General features: G+C 35.6%; 1 protein-coding gene across 1 annotated transcript in view; it reads right to left on the reverse strand.

Moving 5' to 3' along the window:
* UST (uronyl 2-sulfotransferase) overlaps positions 1–17777 on the reverse strand; it is a 106071-nt gene that overhangs the window by 56164 nt on the left and 32130 nt on the right. The window contains exons 2-3 of the mRNA XM_070951984.1: positions 7606–7649; positions 899–1054 (exon numbers count right to left, since the gene is read on the reverse strand). Coding sequence (XP_070808085.1) covers positions 899–1054; positions 7606–7649 — 200 coding nt within the window. The remainder of the gene's footprint in view (positions 1–898; positions 1055–7605; positions 7650–17777) is intronic.

The raw sequence follows: 17777 nt of genomic DNA on the forward strand, positions 1-17777 counted from the left end.
GACATCATACTGACACATAACTAAACCCTAGGAGAAGAAATAGCAATAAATGCAAATGCCAGACTGGTTGTCCATGCATACTGTGTATTATTAATGTGCAACTAAAGAAAGCTTATTCAAAACATTTCCTGAATAATGGACATTTAACATAGCATCCAATTGTATATTCCATCAATGAAAGCAATTTCCTCTGGCAGAACAGAAATGATTTTTCTTCCACCAGCAGTTGCATTTCCTACTCTCAAAATGTGCTTTGGAGAATCCACTCTCTGAAAACAAATTGGTTTGATTATACATGAAAAGCTGCACCTATGATGCTAACCAAGAATATCTAAAGCACTACTGGATTCCATTCATACATATCATTCCATTCATGAAGCCAATTTCCATCAAAATGCCTGAAGGCAGAACATATTTCATGTGTTCTGCCTTCATCCAGTATTTCATCCAATATTTCATCCAGTATTAACCAGGATGAATATTTGAGTGAGATACACTTTCTCTCGTTCTCTTTCTCTCTCTAACAGACATTAGTATAATGCATTTTAAAATTTCATCATTGAAATGGACTTGCTACAAATTTTCGAAAGCACCAGAAGGCAACACAAGAAAAAAATGGATGGACACTAATCAAGGAGAGAAGCAACGTGGAATTAAGGAGAAACTTCCTAACTGTGAGAACAATTAACCAGTGGAACAGCTTTGCCTTCAGAAGTTGTAGGTGCTTCATCATTGGAGGTTTTAAAGAAAAGACTGGACAACCACTTGTCTGAAATGGTATAAGGTCTCCTGCTTGAGCAGGCGTTTGGACTGGAAGACCTCTAAGGTTCCTTCCAACTCTTTTCTGACTTTCTGATCTTCTGAATATAAAATCGGAAAAAGTAAGCAGATAACTTGCCTGTTCATTCTTGGTAAGCCTAGTTTTATTATGAACATCCGACGTAACTAAGTTGAACCCATGCCTCTCGGACAAAATTCTTAACAGCAAAACCACAGTCCGGCTCCCACATTTTCCAACTCTGTTGTATACCACCTGGCTTGGAAATGGAAGGACCTAGGCAGAAAAGATAAAAAGATGTTAGCCTTCCTATTTGAAAATATTTAACTGCAAAAAATGATTTTGTTTTAACTTGAGACTGAAATTTTGAAAATGAGTACTTCAGAAGCTTCATTCTTCAAATCCAAAAGTTTTAAATATTAAACAAGCAGAAAATATTTCTTTTTTCTCATTCTAGAACAATACTCTTGGATTATTATATCAAAGATGGGAAATACCCTGCGGCATCATAATACTAGCAAAATTATTTTGAAGGAAGGCTCTAGTGCACAGATTATTTATGTCACAATGATTTAATATTAGATTGGTATCATACTCTTAAATTCTTTTCTCCTTCAGTGTGCTAAAGATAAAATTCAATTTCCATTACTTAGTCTGATTGCACTTTTCAATTAACGGAGGACTTTTATCCGCATATCCTCTCTTTGTAATTTAAGACAGAATACTGAATACATATTTATGTATTATTTCTTGTAAATCTAAGGTCTTAAAATGTCACAAACCATTCAGGATTATATCCCTTTCTAGGAAATTATCCAAAGAACAAGAATGAATAATCCTTGGTGAGACAAAATACTAATTATGTCTTGACTATGATGAATTGGTGAACTAATATTAATCCAAGAATCTCAAATAGTAAACACATGCATTTCTTATTTGGATGGTTGTATTAAGTAATGACTTGTTTAATAAGGTTTCATATCTGTTTACATATCTTCAAATACAAAAATTATAATGGATTCATACACATATTCAGCTCTCAATGACTAAACATTAACCACAAATACACATAAATAGCTTAACCTTAATAAAGCTAGACAGATATTGTTTGAAGTAATCTTCTGTGCTTATTCACTAAACCAGATTTTCTATATTTGCATTTCACTTTAAAATAAAATTAAGGCAGTTTCTACCAAGCACACAGAACAGAACAGAACAGAACAGAACAGAACAGAACAGAACAACAAAGTTGGAAGGGACCTTGGAGGTCTTCTAGTCCAATCCCCTGCTTAGGCAGGAAACCCTACACCACTTCAGACAAATGGATATCCAATCTCTTCTTAAAAACTTCCAGTGTTGGAGCATTCACAACTTCTGGAGGCAAGTTGTTCCACTGATTAATTGTTCTAACTGTCAGGAAATTTCTCCTTAGTTCCTGGTTGCTTCTCTCCTCGATTAGTTTCCATCCATAGCTTCTTATCCTACCTTCAGGTGCTCTGGGGAATAGGTTGACTCCCTCTTCTTTGTGGCAACTCCTCAGATATTGGAACACTGCTATCAAATCACACCCAGTCCCTCTTTTAATTAAACTAGATATACCCAATTCCAGCAACTGTTCTTTATGTGTTTTAGACGTCACTCGCCTAATCATATTTGTTCCTCTTTTCTGCGAGTCTTTCTAGCGTCTCAACATCTTTTTTACATTGTGGAGACCAAAACTGGATGCAGTATTCTAAGTGTGATCTTACCAAGGCATTATATAGTGGTATTAACACTTCACATTGTCTTGATTATATCCCTCTGTTAATGCACGGATAAGTTAATAAGATTTTTTTCACAGAAAACTGGAAAATCATATATTTCATTTACTATTCACTTTACTTTTTAATATTTTGAATTATTTCAGCTCAATTTTGTTCACTGCCTGAGACTAAATGTCACACGGCTATATTAGATTTTCATCTTTGAGAGTAGCAACAGAAAATATTTATTCATGGATATTACTTATTCGTTTATAATTACATATTTTAAAATGCTCTGATAGATATACCCACCCATTATAATTTATCTCAATAGTCTCCAGTAAGCAAGGTATATTCAGGTAATTCTTGACTTATGATCACAATAAAATCTGAAATTTTAGCTGTATGTTGTTGTGGTCATAAATTGAGGAACCATGTGACTGGACTCAATTTTACAACTGTTTTTAGAACAACCATAAAGTGAGTTATAGTGGTCACTATGCAAATCTATTCTTCCAAATGGACATTTTTTTGCCAGAAACTAGCAAAAACTGGCAAAAAAATTGCAAATTGTAGTCACATAACCATGGAACAGGGCAACTAGACATAAATACAAGTCCCTAAAATACAATCATATGACTTTGTAGGGGGCGGCAATTGTAACCTTGAGGTTGAATTGTAAGTAGTTTTTTTGAAATCTGTCACAACTTGCATAGTAATTACACAACTGGTCATAAGTTGAGATCTACCTATAGGGTTTCTTGCTTGAGCAGGGGGTTGGCCTAGATTAGAAGGCCCTTTCCAATTCTGTTATTCTGTTATTGTCTTGAGATTCTAAATTAAGCATTAAGTTTTCCTGCTTTGAATGTGAAATGATCGTTTCAAATATTGAAGCAAAATATTGAAGCAAAAAATGAGGCTAGGGCAAAGGGTCCCACAGTTATGCCTCTCCACCCTGTAAAATTTCCGTTTTTTTCAATTCTCTCAGCCAGCCACTTGAGGTCAAGCAGCTCATTAAGAGCCAGAATTACACTGCACTCAGCACACTGCCTTGACAACAGTCCAATCTTGGCTTCTTCATTCACTTCTAAGCTTGTACAGATGTTTACTGACCTCTTTAAGCTTTCCCCAAAGACTTTACCATTGCAATAAAATGCTTCATCAGATGAAACTCCCTTGTACTCAAGGATGCAGATTTCCTCCCAAGCTTGCCTTTTATATTTCTGGTTAATTCACCCCAATCAATTAAACTACGAGGGTGGGGAAGGCTCCCATTTTAAAATAAAAATACACAAATATGTCTCTGTATGTGCTTCTAGTAAATAAAATTTTATACAATAGAGATTTAAACCAATTATATTTGTAGGAAATAAATGATTGTCCCAAAGGTGCTTTTTCAAGAGGCAACTGGATTTTCTGGTTTTTCTTTGAAGACATTTTACTTCTTATCCAAGAAGCTTCTTCAGCTCTGAAGAAAGAAAATATTCCTCTTCATTTGTAATAAAGTTGTTGCAAAAATCACTGGCCTGAGATTCAGTTGGCCCTCCAAAGGATTTTGAAGATAATCAGACATGTAAGATTTATGGGCTAACAAGGTTCAACAAGAACCCAATCTCAGGCCAGTGATTTTTGCAACACAAATCACATTAAAAATGAAGAAGAATCTTCTTCATTATAAATGAAGAAGAGTATTTTCTTTCTTCAGAACTGAAGAAGCTTCTTGGATGAGAAGTGAAATGTCTTCAAAGAAAAACCAGAAAGTCCAGTTGCCTCTTGAAAAAAGCACCTTTGGGACAACCATGACCTGGATGACTGAGAATCTCCATAGAAATATATGATTATTTTTATTCAACAGTGTGGGCAAATGAACAATAATTAAGAAGAGGACACGAGCCATTTGACCTATCTGGCAAGAAAGATCCATCTCACTTTTAAGTTTCAAAAGGGAATTAATTTAAAATTTGAGCATTTACATTACTTTGAATTTCAAACCTCAAATGACCATAACCTGGGCTGACTAACTAAATGAAATAGTTTGAAAAAGGGAGCTGGGTAAATAGAACTTCAAAAATAGATCAAAAGGAACCAATGCTAGGTTTGTTTTTGTTGTATCAAAAGCTTTATTCAATAACAGGAAACAATTATGCAAGTAAATTCTCATACTCTCTGATCATGGGAACAGCAGAAAAGAGAGTCCAGGCACGGCACACTCGGTAGGCTAAGTTGAATGTTGCTCAAAGGTTAGATACTGCTGGCAACTTTATAAGAATAAGAAAATACTGTTGAAAATTAGTATCCTCAAATATTTAATTACTCTAAGTACCAAGAAGACTAATATTCATAACACATTCTACTTACATTCTTCTAGAAAAGCTAACTGGGTGAAAGTGCTTAGCAAGTAAATGCCACTTCTGGCTGGGTTTTCATAGGGAATGACTCTAAAGGTAATATTCTCATAAATGTAGGCAGCCAAATTTGCTAAGTTTAGTTAATAATAAAATTTATATTTTGTTTTACTTTAAACTAGAACAATTTTTATTCTTTGCTCCTGGATTTTTTTAATAATGTACTAAATTGGAATGTGGACTGGATTTAAACTTTTTACACAGGCTGAATGTTTGAAAAAGAAAAATAGACTTCCTTCCTTTAGAGTCCTTTAATTCCTGGATATCCAGTCTAAGATTGAATAGTTGTAAATCACACCTCATTCCTATTTTGGTATGCAGAATACCTATTATAAAACAAAGCCGGTTCTAATATTTCTTATTTAAAACAAAACATTATCAATATTGCAAATAATGCTGACCTCAACCAAAGATATCTGATTTGCATTTACCGTACTTCTATATCCCAAAGATTAATGCATATGCTACCTTGAGTTATTTTTAAAAATCTAAAGATGGGATATAAATAAGCAATTAAGTAAGTAGCAGAAACAGTAAAATCTAGACACTGACTCTATGCAGCATAGACTATATGGCTTCTATTGCGAAAGATAGATAGATAGATAGATAGATAGATAGATAGATAGATAGAATAAAATAGAACTAAATATAAGATCAGGACTGTAATATAAGTTATAATTAAATAGAAAAAATGAGCAAGGTAAAACCAATTGAAGAAAATGGATCTTTTCTGATCAAGCAAGAATATTAAAAATAGTGTATAGTTTACTCAGCTTCTAGAAGCAAAATTTCTTTAACTGATCTAACTTATTCTTCATTTAGTAACATATTCTTATCATGACATGCAGTATATGGGTCTCCAAAAATTTAAAAATGCCAAAATTAATAATGGTCAAACTGGTTGTCTTGAATAACCATGTTTTAGCACAAAATAAGTTATTCTGAAATCAGAAAGGTGCACATTTCTTGGTTTCTACCAGCCTCCAAAATCCCTAACCACTTCTTTGTTGGTGTCAAGAAAACTAAGATCCATTTTCCTTTATTGTTTACCTTGATAAGAATTTACACACATACACACACACTTTTATTTTATTTTATGAATTGTACTTCATTTTCTTTCTGTTGATCTGTGTAGTTATCTAGAATTGAGATAGTTCAAATAGAGTTTTCACTTGATTCTTACATTGTTACAAACTGAGAAAGAGTGTAAAGTGAGATCAATAGTGGAAATATATTATAGAAATATGTTATTATTACTATTTAGAACACATGTAAGATTTTTAATTATTGTTTTTTGATTTATGATACTTCTATTGGCACAAACTCTGAGCACTAGAGCAGAAATGAATAATTGTGCTAGTTAAGATTGAACAGCCAAATTTGTCCTGTTTTTATTGCAATGATGTCACAGCAGTTATTAAGAAGAAAATAAATCAACTCTTTTTGAATTAACAAGTACGTTAAGGACAAACAAATAATACAATTATTCAAATATTTCTCAGTGTACATAGCAATCCTTCAAAACTAAAACAGAAATAGTAATGCTTATAGATAATATTAAGGCTGGCATAAAGCACAACTGATTTAACTGCAAACTATGTTTAAACTTGTTGATCACTGCCAGGGTGGATAAAAATCAATGATTTTTTAAAAAAAATAAAAAAAAATCAGATTTTTTTATTTAAATCGGATTTTTTGATTTTTATCGAATTTATTTTAATAAAAAACTTTTGGGGTAAAAATCTATTGTAAGATAGTTTTCTATTTAAGATACATAAATAATTTAGTTTATTCAGCATGAAATGGAGCTTAGTTATGTAGCGTGAGGCTGTATATTCTGCAACACTGGACCTATCGGTGAGTCAACAATGGGTCAAAGGAGTAGCAGAGATGACAGTTGCTCTTTAAAAATTATGATTTAAATCGAGTTGATTTAAATCAAGCCTTTTTACTAGTGATTTAAATCATGATTTAAATTGTGATTTAAATCAACTCGATTTAAATCAAATCCACCCTGATCACTGCTGACCATTTTATGAAAGTAATCTTATGCACATATTTTATATTGCATTCTGTCTTAATAAAGATCTCCAGTATCATAAAGCCAAATAAAAAATAATAGAATTAAATAATATAGCTAAAATCAAGATAATATGACTAAAACTACAATCAGCATCAATCAGGAGAGGCAACAAACAAGAAAGGAAAGAGCTCAAATAAAAAGCTATTAAAAGTCAAGAGAAATGCAAACAATTTCTCTATCTACCTCAAAGTAATCATAAATACCAACTAGTTCAGTTATTAATTTTGAAAGGGGATACCAAAAGTGGGGAAAATAATTAAGCTTAAATCCTTCTCTTATGGAAAATCTCTATTTTTTCCACCTGTTCTTGATAAATTCTATAAAGTAAAGATAGAATGGGAAAGGATTATGGCAACTCCAAAGCCAATTTTCAAAACTGGTTGTGAGTTTCCAGATATCTTTCTTAGTGTGAAAACTCCCAACACCAATTTTACACCCAAGTACAATGCTAGAACAATTGTTTGTGCTATGTCTTTCTGATGGGACAGAAATAATGCTATTACTCACCATGATTTATCTTATAAACTACAGTGGCAGAAAAATGTAACAACAGAACAGAATCTGGTTGAATGTAACATAATGTACAAAGCATCTCACCTTACGAGGAGTTGGCCCATGATCATCTAAGTAAGTGGAATTTCCTAGAAACAAAGAAAAAAGAAACAGAGCATTAAAGACCTTAATGTAAAAAAAAACTGCAAATATTTATCTATTTATTTATATCTATCAAATTACCACCCATTACACTTGTGCTATATTAAATATAACTAATTACTTAATAAGGTTTTATATGAATACAATGTCTAATGTCTTTTTTTAAAGTATTCATTATGAAAGCATTAGAATGAAGTCTAACTCTCTTTCAAGAATTAAAGTAACCACGTCCTTTAGAAAGCAGCTATGGCTGTTTCAGAGGGGTATTTCATGGTTTTCTGTGCAGGCATGGACAATCGTCAAGATCATTCCTACAATAACTATTTGCACTGGGACCCCTGTACACACAAAAGTGAAGATGGGGAAAACCATTGTGACTTTAATACTTGAAGTATTTGCTCTTTGCTCCACGCTAATGAAATACTCTTTTGAATTGTTTTCATGGGCCTAAGATTGGTAAATTGTAATAAAATCTTTAGTTTGCTTAAAAGTCAACTGGTGGTTTGAAAATGCTTTCTTCTTCATGCAAGTTCCTAGGAGAGAGCAGGTACATTTCAGCTTTAAAATGTTCTGAACTTGTGTCTTGTTTTGAGATCAGGATGGGCCATTCCAATTTCACCTGAAGCATCCTGACCTCCAGGAGTTTAGACCCAGTGGTGGGTTTCAAATTTTTTTACTACCAGTTCTGTGGGCGTGGTTTGGTGGGCATGGCATGGCTTGGTGGGTGTGGCAGGAGAAGGATACTGTAAAATGTCCATTCCCACCCCAATCCAGGGGAAGGTTACTGCAAAATCCCCATTTCCTCCCGATCAGCTGGGACTTGGGAGGCAGAGAATAGATGGGGGCGGGGCCAGTCAGAATTTTTACTACCGGTTCTCCAGAACTGGTCAGAACCTGCTGAAACCCACCTCTGTTCAGACCTCCGCCAGAGAGATTCAAACATTGTTGGAACATTTTTGGTGTTCTCAGTGTGGTCAGAATAGTCAATTTTGTGCTAAAGGAAAATTTGTCTAGGAAAAATTCAGAATAGCTGCCCTGCCTTCTACTTTGCTTTTACATAGTTCCAATGAATACTTTATTTCAAGTATTAGGGTAGAAAAGATTTTGATAGTTAAGATTGGGCTCTATACTGCAATGTCATTTTAAAAACTTTTCAATTGATTAAATCGTTGCTATTTAATTCATTCTACGTGGTTTTTACATTTCTAATTTTTCAGAGACCATTACTTTTTTTAGAGTAATGGTTTGAAAGTAATAGCACTTTATTTTGTTCCATATTTTACAGTGAATTCTATTGTGACTAATATTTTTAGAATTTCAATTATTTAGACAAGTGAGTAACTTTTCTCAGAGAGAGGAAAAATCCAAACCCTTGTATTGAACTTAAAGAGTTTGTTTAATGTGTATATAATACAAAGTTGTATATACATTAAGGTTTGTAAATAATAGAAACTGTTGTATAATTTAGATGCTGTTTATAATATAGTCATTAAAGCTATTATAAATTCTATTTTTACAAATATATAAATCAAAGCAGGCTGGAATTATCACAATATTTTAAATAGGGTCATTCTTTATAATCATAACTCAATGTTCTCAATCACACACACAAACACACACATTCACTATCCAGCACAACAGCCTTAGAAGGCAATCATAGTGGAATACATCACAATTAAGAAATAATGTGAAGTATTTTGAATATGTGAAAATGTGAAAATAAAGTGAGAAAGTCTTCCATGTATACCACTTGAGGTCTGAAAGAAAAAGTGATTATTAATGTGATTATAAATGAAATAATCTACTGCAATGAATGTATTCAAAATGCTTCTGGTGATAAGGGTTTCTTAATTGTGAAGTATTCCATTACTGATCGTTCATGCTATAATGAAATTGCAGAGTCCTTGGTAGAATAGAACATCTCTACAACAAATTCCAACAAAATGAATATCAATGCAACTTTATGAAAAGTACCTGGCCACTCAATCCACTATAGCACAAGCAATACGAGCTATGAAAATGACAACATTACTATACATCAAAACATACCCATGTACCCGTTAAAATCTACAAAAACAAACAAACAAACAAACATACATACATACATACATACATACATACATACTTATATATTCTTACTTCTTCGTAGGATTTATGTGTTTTTCCTCTAGCTAGTGGATGTGATTCCACTGAGCTAGGGCTGCAGAAAAACCTTGGTTACGTAGGAAAAACCTGGCTAGAGGAAAAACACACACACACACACACACACACACACACACACACACACACACATATATATATGTATGTCTTTGGTTATTCGGGTTTTCTCCCGCGTAAAATTGGAAGTGTCTTGGCAACGTTTCGACGAAGTCTCATTCGTCATCTTCAGGCTGGTGTTTTCAGCTTCGTGCTTCTAGGAACAATGTGTGATCGCAGCTGTTTCTTCCTTTTAACTGCCAGTGGGGGTGTGAACTGATTGGGTGGGAGCTTGGCTGCGTTCTGATTGGGTGGAGTGTGTTCTGATTGGTTGGGGGGGATGGCTGTGCTCTGATTGGGGGATGGCTGTACTCTGAATCCATCCAACGGATTCCAAAGAAATAAGATTACCAACCTAATCCAAAAAGAAACCCCCACTAAAACCCAGGACAGAGAACCAAAACAGCAAAGCCCTCCTCCCATACATAAAAGGCACCACAGAATCAGCAAGATCCTCGACAAACACAACATCAAGACAGCACAAACCGAAAAATATCCACCATCCTAAGAAACCCCAAAGACAAAATTGAGTTAGAAAATCAAGGAGTATATGAAATCCCATGCACCGCCTGCCCCACCACATATATCGGACAAACCAACAGAAAAATAAGTGCATGCACTGAAGAACACAAGAACTCAGTCATAAAAGAGGAACCAACTTCTTCCCTGGTCTAACACCTTAAAGCCACAGCACATGATATTGACTTTAAAAAGACCAGAACCATCGCCAAAACTGAACACTTTAACAACAGAATAATGAGAGAAGCCATCGAGATAGAAAAACGCCCACACAGCATGAATAAACGAGATGATACCTCCTGCCTACCAGCCATTTGGAAACCCGCCCTCATTGACAAACGAGAATGACACCAGACCCACACTCATGAAAACCACACAGGATGTCACCATCACACATCCACGCAAAAAGCAAACCCACACCGATGAGCCACGACCAAGGACCAGAAGCCAGACCACAGCTGCATCATTAGCCACTTTAAACCCCTCCATTCCATACATGAAGCAAACTGACACCCACCATGAAGATGTGGCACGACCACGAACGTGAAGCCAAACAACAGCAACGCAGCTCACCAGCTCAAATCCCCCTGCAACTCAGACTAACCCGAGCACAACCAAGCCCCCACCTAAACAGAACACCCCCCCATCCAATCAGAGCACAGCCATCCCCCCATCTAATCAGAGCACAGCCAAACCCCCAACCAATCAGAACACACCTCCACTCAATCAGAACACAGCCAAGCTCCCACCCAATCAGTTCACACCCCCACTGGCAGTTAAAAGGAAGAAACAGCTGCGATCATACATTGCTCCTAGAAGCACGAAGCCGAAAACTCCAGCCTGAAGATGACGAATGAGACTTCATCGAAATGTTGCCAAGACACTTCCAATTTTACGCGGGAGAAAACCTGAATAACCAAAGACATAAAATACAAACACCCACGAAAACCTCAGAAACACACAGACACAGACACAGACACAGACACGGACACAGACACACACACACACATATGTAGGTCTTTGGTTATTTGGGTTTTCTCCCGCGTAAAATTGGAAGTGTCTTGGCAACGTTTCGACGAAGTCTCATTCATCATCTTCAGGCTGGTGTTATATATATACACACACACACACACACATACATACACATATACATACATACATATATATATGTTATATAATACTCTAAATACATTTTGAAAAGGAGTATAGTTTTTATTTATGGCTCTAAATGACCAGATTAATGAATAAAAGAACTTTTAATAGCCAAGCTAAATTTATGTTAATCAGTTCTCTTTCCATCACTAGCAAATGCTTAATTTACCCTAACATCCAGCTGTTAGTACACACCAGTTTTTCTTAACAATGAGAAGTCTGTCTGAAGAATCCTCTCTATAATTAAGACACTTAACAGAAAGCTATTGATTTAAAAAGAATGTTCTTAGCATTTTTTTATTTCATGACAAGTATTCTTTATTTCACGTTAAAATAAAAAAAATCTTTCTTCATCTTAAAGAAATACATTATTGCCAATGTAAATCATGTACTAATGTAACTATCTATTACTATATTCAGACTTTAAAGTTAATATAAACTGGGTATACTTGGCTTTTTGAGCAGTGTTCTGTCAATTCAGATAAAGTCTGCAGAATAAATCCCTTGAATTAAAAAAATAATAGGGTGGAATACAGATTAGATGAATTAGATCTGAACTGTACTCAGCATACATCAACAAACAATAATCCAGAACTGAAATGTGCACGTTTTCATACATTTTATACACACAAAGGTGTCCCTTGTGAGATGCAAATCACTTGATGGAAGCATCATATATGGTTTAATCTGTGCGTTATTATTTTTATATCCCAATAATAGAAACTCGTGATGTTTTTTAGCCACAGGTTCCAAGAACAAAGAGTCCCTAGTATCTACTTCCAGAAAACAGGGAATAAGAGCTAATCAGTTCTTCTTTAGAAGAATAGGAGTTTACAGAGGATGTATTAATTCATGTTACATTAATATAGAGATAATATTGTTCACTTTTTTTAAAAAAACTGGTCAGTTGTGAGTTTATTTTGTTTAAGTAAATGAAATAATACATTAATAAAGTAAGAGGGTACCCTACAAAGGGAAGAAGAGATGAATAGCAATACATTTCCAATTTCCTTTCTTGTTGAAATTAAGCTATATTTAGCACTTATATTAACATTTTGTATGGTATGCTATATAGTTGAGGAGCAAGCTGTGTGATATGCAATTCCAAAGTAAGAGTATAACAACACAGAGTTGAGATGTATGTCTGTCCAATGTTCAACTTTCCCTCCTGGTCTTGTCAGAACGAGTTAGCTGGGGAAGACGAGTATAGTTTAGCACACAGTAAGAAAGATGTTGGAGAAAACGAATAAATGTGCTGGCCTAAGTGAACTGCCAACCCACAGACCCACTTCCCATTAAAAAAAAAAAATCTTAGTGAATTGTGTTTTACAATTTTAATTTCCTCTCTTTTATCTATTACTTGGTTCAGCTCCATATTTTCATATATTTTTACTCCTCGAGGAATGAGTAATGCTGAGTAATGCTCAATATCAGGGGTCCACAACCCCTGGCTGCAGACCGGTACCAGTCAGCAGACTGTTTGGGAACCGGGCCACACAAGCAGCGGGTGAGTGAGAGAAGCTTTATCTGTGCATGTGTGGTATCTAGGTTGCATGCGTGAAACCATCCCGATTCCCCACCCTGGTCTGTAGAAGATAATTTTCTTCTGAAACCGGTCCCCGGAGCCAGAAAGATTGGGACCACTGTTCAATGTTTCACTGGTGCTGAAAAAAGTGATGAACAACCAGTCCTCTCACTTATGACTGGTCCTCTCACCAGTGCTGAAAAAAGTGACTTACAACTGATCCTCTCATTTATGACTGTTGCAGCATCCTCATGGTCATGTGATACAATTTTGGATCGTTGGCAGGGGTGGGTTCTAATTTTTTTTACTACCGGTTCTGTGGGCATGGCTTATTTTGTAGGCATGGCTTGGTGGGGGGGTAATGTGACTGGATGGGCGTGGCCAACTTTTTTTTTTTTTTTTTTTTTTTTTTTTTTACTTTTAAAAGCATTTTTTCTGCAACCTTAAGAGGTTGCAGAAAAAAATGCTTTTAAAAGCCTCTGACGATCAGGCAACTCAGCTGGGATCGCCAGGGGCTTTTAAAGGCATTTTTTTTTCTACAACCACTTCGGCTGAAAAAATGCTTTTAGAAGCCTCTGACGATCCCAGCTGACCGGCGCGATCATCAGAGGCTTTGTTTTTTTAACTTTTAAAAGCATTTTTCGGCTGAAGAGGTTGTAGAAAAAATGCTTTTAAAAGTAAAAAAAAAAAAAGCCTCTGATGAGGTGGGCGGGGTAAGCGAGCAGCGACCGGGCCGGGGACTGGTTCGGGGGCGTGGCCAGCCAATGTTATTACCGGTTCTCTGAACTACTACAAATTTTTAGTACAAATTTAGTACAAATTTTCTTGCGAACCGGTGCGAACCAGGAGCAACCCACCACTGGTCCTTGGCAACCAGTATGTATTTACTGTAGTTGCAGCCTTCCCAGAGGGCTTCTGACAAGCAGAGTCAATGGGGGAAGCCAGATTTGTTTAATACCCATGTGATACACTTAACGATCACCGTGGTTCACTTAACAAGCATGGCAAAAAAGGTTGTAAAAGCAGGCATGACTCACTTAACTACTGCTTCGCTTAGTGTCAGAACTTCCAGTCTCAATTGTGGTCATAAGTTGAGAAGTATCTGTATATTCAGTCTCATCTTGCCTCTATTTTGGTGACTGCTAACTACCTTCCGGGCACTTTTATTTTCTCTCACTGCATTTAAAGTGCATTCAGAAAGTATTTAGACCCCCTTTACTTTTGTTAATGTTGTTATACTGCAACCCGATTCTATAGTTGTTGAAATTCATTTGTTTTTCTCATTAATCTATACTCAATACCCCATAAAGACAAAGTGAAAACAGAATTTTAGGAATGTCTGTAAATTCATTAAAAAGAAAAAACTGAAATATCACATCGGCATAAGTATTCAGACCTTTGCAACAACATGTGACATTTAGCTCTGGTGCCTTCCCATTTCTCTTGATCATTCCTGACATGTTTCCACATCTTGATTGGAGTCCACCTGTGATAAATTAAACTGATTGGATGTGATTTGGAAAGGAACACACCTCTCTATAGAAGGCCTCACAGGTGACAATGCATACTGTAGCAGAGCAGAAGTCATGAGGTCAAAGGAACTGTTTGAAGAGCTCAGAGGCAGGTTTATTGCAAGGCACAGATCTGGAGAAGGCTACAATAAAATTCCTGCCGCACTGAAAGATCCTAAGAGCACAATGGCCTCCATAATTCTCAAATGGAAGAAGTTTGGCACAATCAAGACTCTTCCATGAGCTGGTCGCCCAGTCAAACTGAGCAATTGGGGGAGAAGGGCCTTAGTAAGAGAGGTGACCAAGAACCCAATGGTCACTCTGACTGAGCTCCAGAGATTCTCTGTGGAGATGGGACAGTGTTCCAGAAGGACAACTATCATTGCAGCCTTCCACAGAACTGGGCTTTATGGCATAGTGGCTAGACAGAAGCCTCTTCTCAGTGCAAAACACATGAAAGCCTGCTTGGAGTTTGCAAAAAAACAACAACGGTAGGAACAAGATTCTCTGGCCTGATGCAACAAGGTTGAACTGTTTGGCCTCATTCTAAACGTTATGTCTGGAGGAAACCAGGCACTGCTCATCACCTGCCCAAAACCATCCCAACAATGAAAGCATCATGCTGTGGGGGTGTTTTGCAGCAGGAGGTACTGGGAGACTGGTCAGGGTTGAGGGAAAGCTGAATGGAGGAAAGTATAGGGATATCCTCGATGAAAACCTGTTCTACAGCGCTCAGGATCTCAGACTGGGCCAAAGGCTCACTTCCCAACATGACAATGATCCTATGCATACAGCTAAGACAACACAGGAGTGGTTTAGGGACAACTCTGTGAATGTCCTAGAGTGGCCCAGCCAGAGTTCTGACTTGAACTCTATTGAACATCTCTGGAGGGACCTGAAAATGGTTGTAAATCGACAGTCACCATCCAACCTGACTGAGCTTGCAAGGATTTGCAGAATGGTAGAAAATCCCCAATCCAGGTGTGCAAAGCTTGTTGTGTCATACCCAACTCGAGGCTATAATTGCTGCCAAAGAAGCTTCAACAAAGTATTGAGTGAAAAGTCTGAATGCTTTTGCCAATGTGATATTTCAGTTTTTTCTTTTTAAAATTTTTTACAGACATTTCTAAAGTTCTGTTTTTACTTTGTCATTATGGGGTACTGAGTGTAGATTAATGATAAAAAAAAGAATTTTGACAACTGTAGAATCAGGCTGCAGCATAATAAAATTGACAAAAGTGAAGGGGGTCTGAATGTATTGTACATTATCCTCTATTTCATACTTCAGTATTGTTTTCTGCATGAAAAAAGCAATACTTCTTGCTTTCTTTGAATTTCTCAAAATCTTCATTGCTAAGAAAGCAAAAAATAATTCCTTATACAGAAATGTTTTTATGCGCAAACTGCTGCTATATCAGGATTATACATCCAAATTCCAACCCAGTGAAATTTGTTTCTAAATTAGCAGTTGAATCAAAATATACAAAAAAACCTATCCCCCATCTAGTTGGAGAAATGTTGTTCAGCTAAAAATATTATTTCAATTTAAAATGTGAGAAAATAGTTAAGTAGCAACAAAACTAAAATGTCATCAAATGTAACAATGCAACTAACTCTTGAAATGAGAAAAAGCATAAGTTGCAATAGACAACAGCACAGTAATTTGCAGTAATCTGCACCTCTATAACTGTCTGGTTTGGTTCTGCAACCTAACAAGACAGACTTCAGAAGATAATTAGAACTGCAGAAAAAACAATTACTACCAACCTGCCTTCCATTGAGGACCTGTATACTGCACGAGTCAAAAAGTGGGCTGTGAAAATATTTACAGACCTCTCATATCCTGGACATAAACTGTTTCAACTTCTACCCTCAAAATGACACTTTAGAGCACTGCACACCAGAACAATTAAAAACAAGAACAGTTTTCTCCTGAACACCATCACTCTGCTAAACAAGTAATTTCCTCAACACTGTCAAACTATTTACTAAGTCTGCACTAATATTAACCTTGATATCGTTCCTATCACTCATCTTCTCCCACTTATGACTGTATGACTGTAACCTTGTTGCTGGTATCCTTATGAATTTATATTGACTATTTCCTAATATGATTTGATTACTTATTTGTACCCTATGACTATCATTAAGTGTTGTACCTTACGATTCTTGATGAATGTATCTTTTCTTTTATGTACACTGAGAGCATATGCACCAAGACAAATTCCTTGGGTGTCCAATCACACTTGGCCAATAAAGTATTCTACTCTACTCTACTCTACTCTACTCTACTCTACTCTACTCTACTCTACTCTACTCTACTCTACTCTAGAATTCCTTGATTTCCTAGTTTACTTTCAGCCCTACATAGTTCTAAGTGTATTTATGGAAATCCATAACTTACAATTTTCATTTTGATTTTATTACAGATTCCTGATTTTGGCACCATAAATGTTAAAGAATGTATAAGTGGATTAAACAAGCTTCACGTCAAAGACATGTTTAAAATGCTTTTTTATACACTTTGTTTGCCAAATGTTTGTGATGCCGTTGAATTCAGTTCTAAATTTTCTGCAGCTCACAATAAGAGAAACCGTGTTTAAAAATACAATTTTAAGTCTTACCAAACAGATGTCTACCTAACGTCGATGTTCAGTTAATTAACAATATGATTGCTTAGTAACTTAAATAACCAGTGATGAGATTTTAGCAAATTAATAAACCAACATTTTACATAAGATTTAGGACCTTTCCTAAATAATATATAGTATAACATATTGTTTATGAGACATTGTTTATTTGGGATCTGCTCAAGAAATAATACTTTATTTGGGATAGTCCACATTTTCACCTAATAGTTAACTCACCCTGTACTGTTCATAAGATATTATCACTAGGAAACTATCCCACTTTGCCAACTAATATGACTAATAAAATTGGAGTACTTTGGAAACATATTTCAGACCATTTATTTACTTTATTATTAGGAAAAAAACTATTATTCAACATAAATTTGAAACAAAAGAATTAATCCTTAATCTCACTAAAGGGAAAGCTTCTCTTGCTCTAAATTGCAGCTGTATCTGATCTTCATTTCTTCATTTTTACTGCTTCATTTTCAATACTACTGAAATGATCTCTTTAATAATTTC

This window comes from Pituophis catenifer, unplaced genomic scaffold, assembly GCF_029215685.1.
Source record: "Pituophis catenifer annectens isolate HBS135680 unplaced genomic scaffold, rPitCat1.0.hap2 SCAF_1, whole genome shotgun sequence".
Taxonomy (NCBI): Eukaryota; Metazoa; Chordata; class Lepidosauria; order Squamata; family Colubridae; genus Pituophis; species Pituophis catenifer.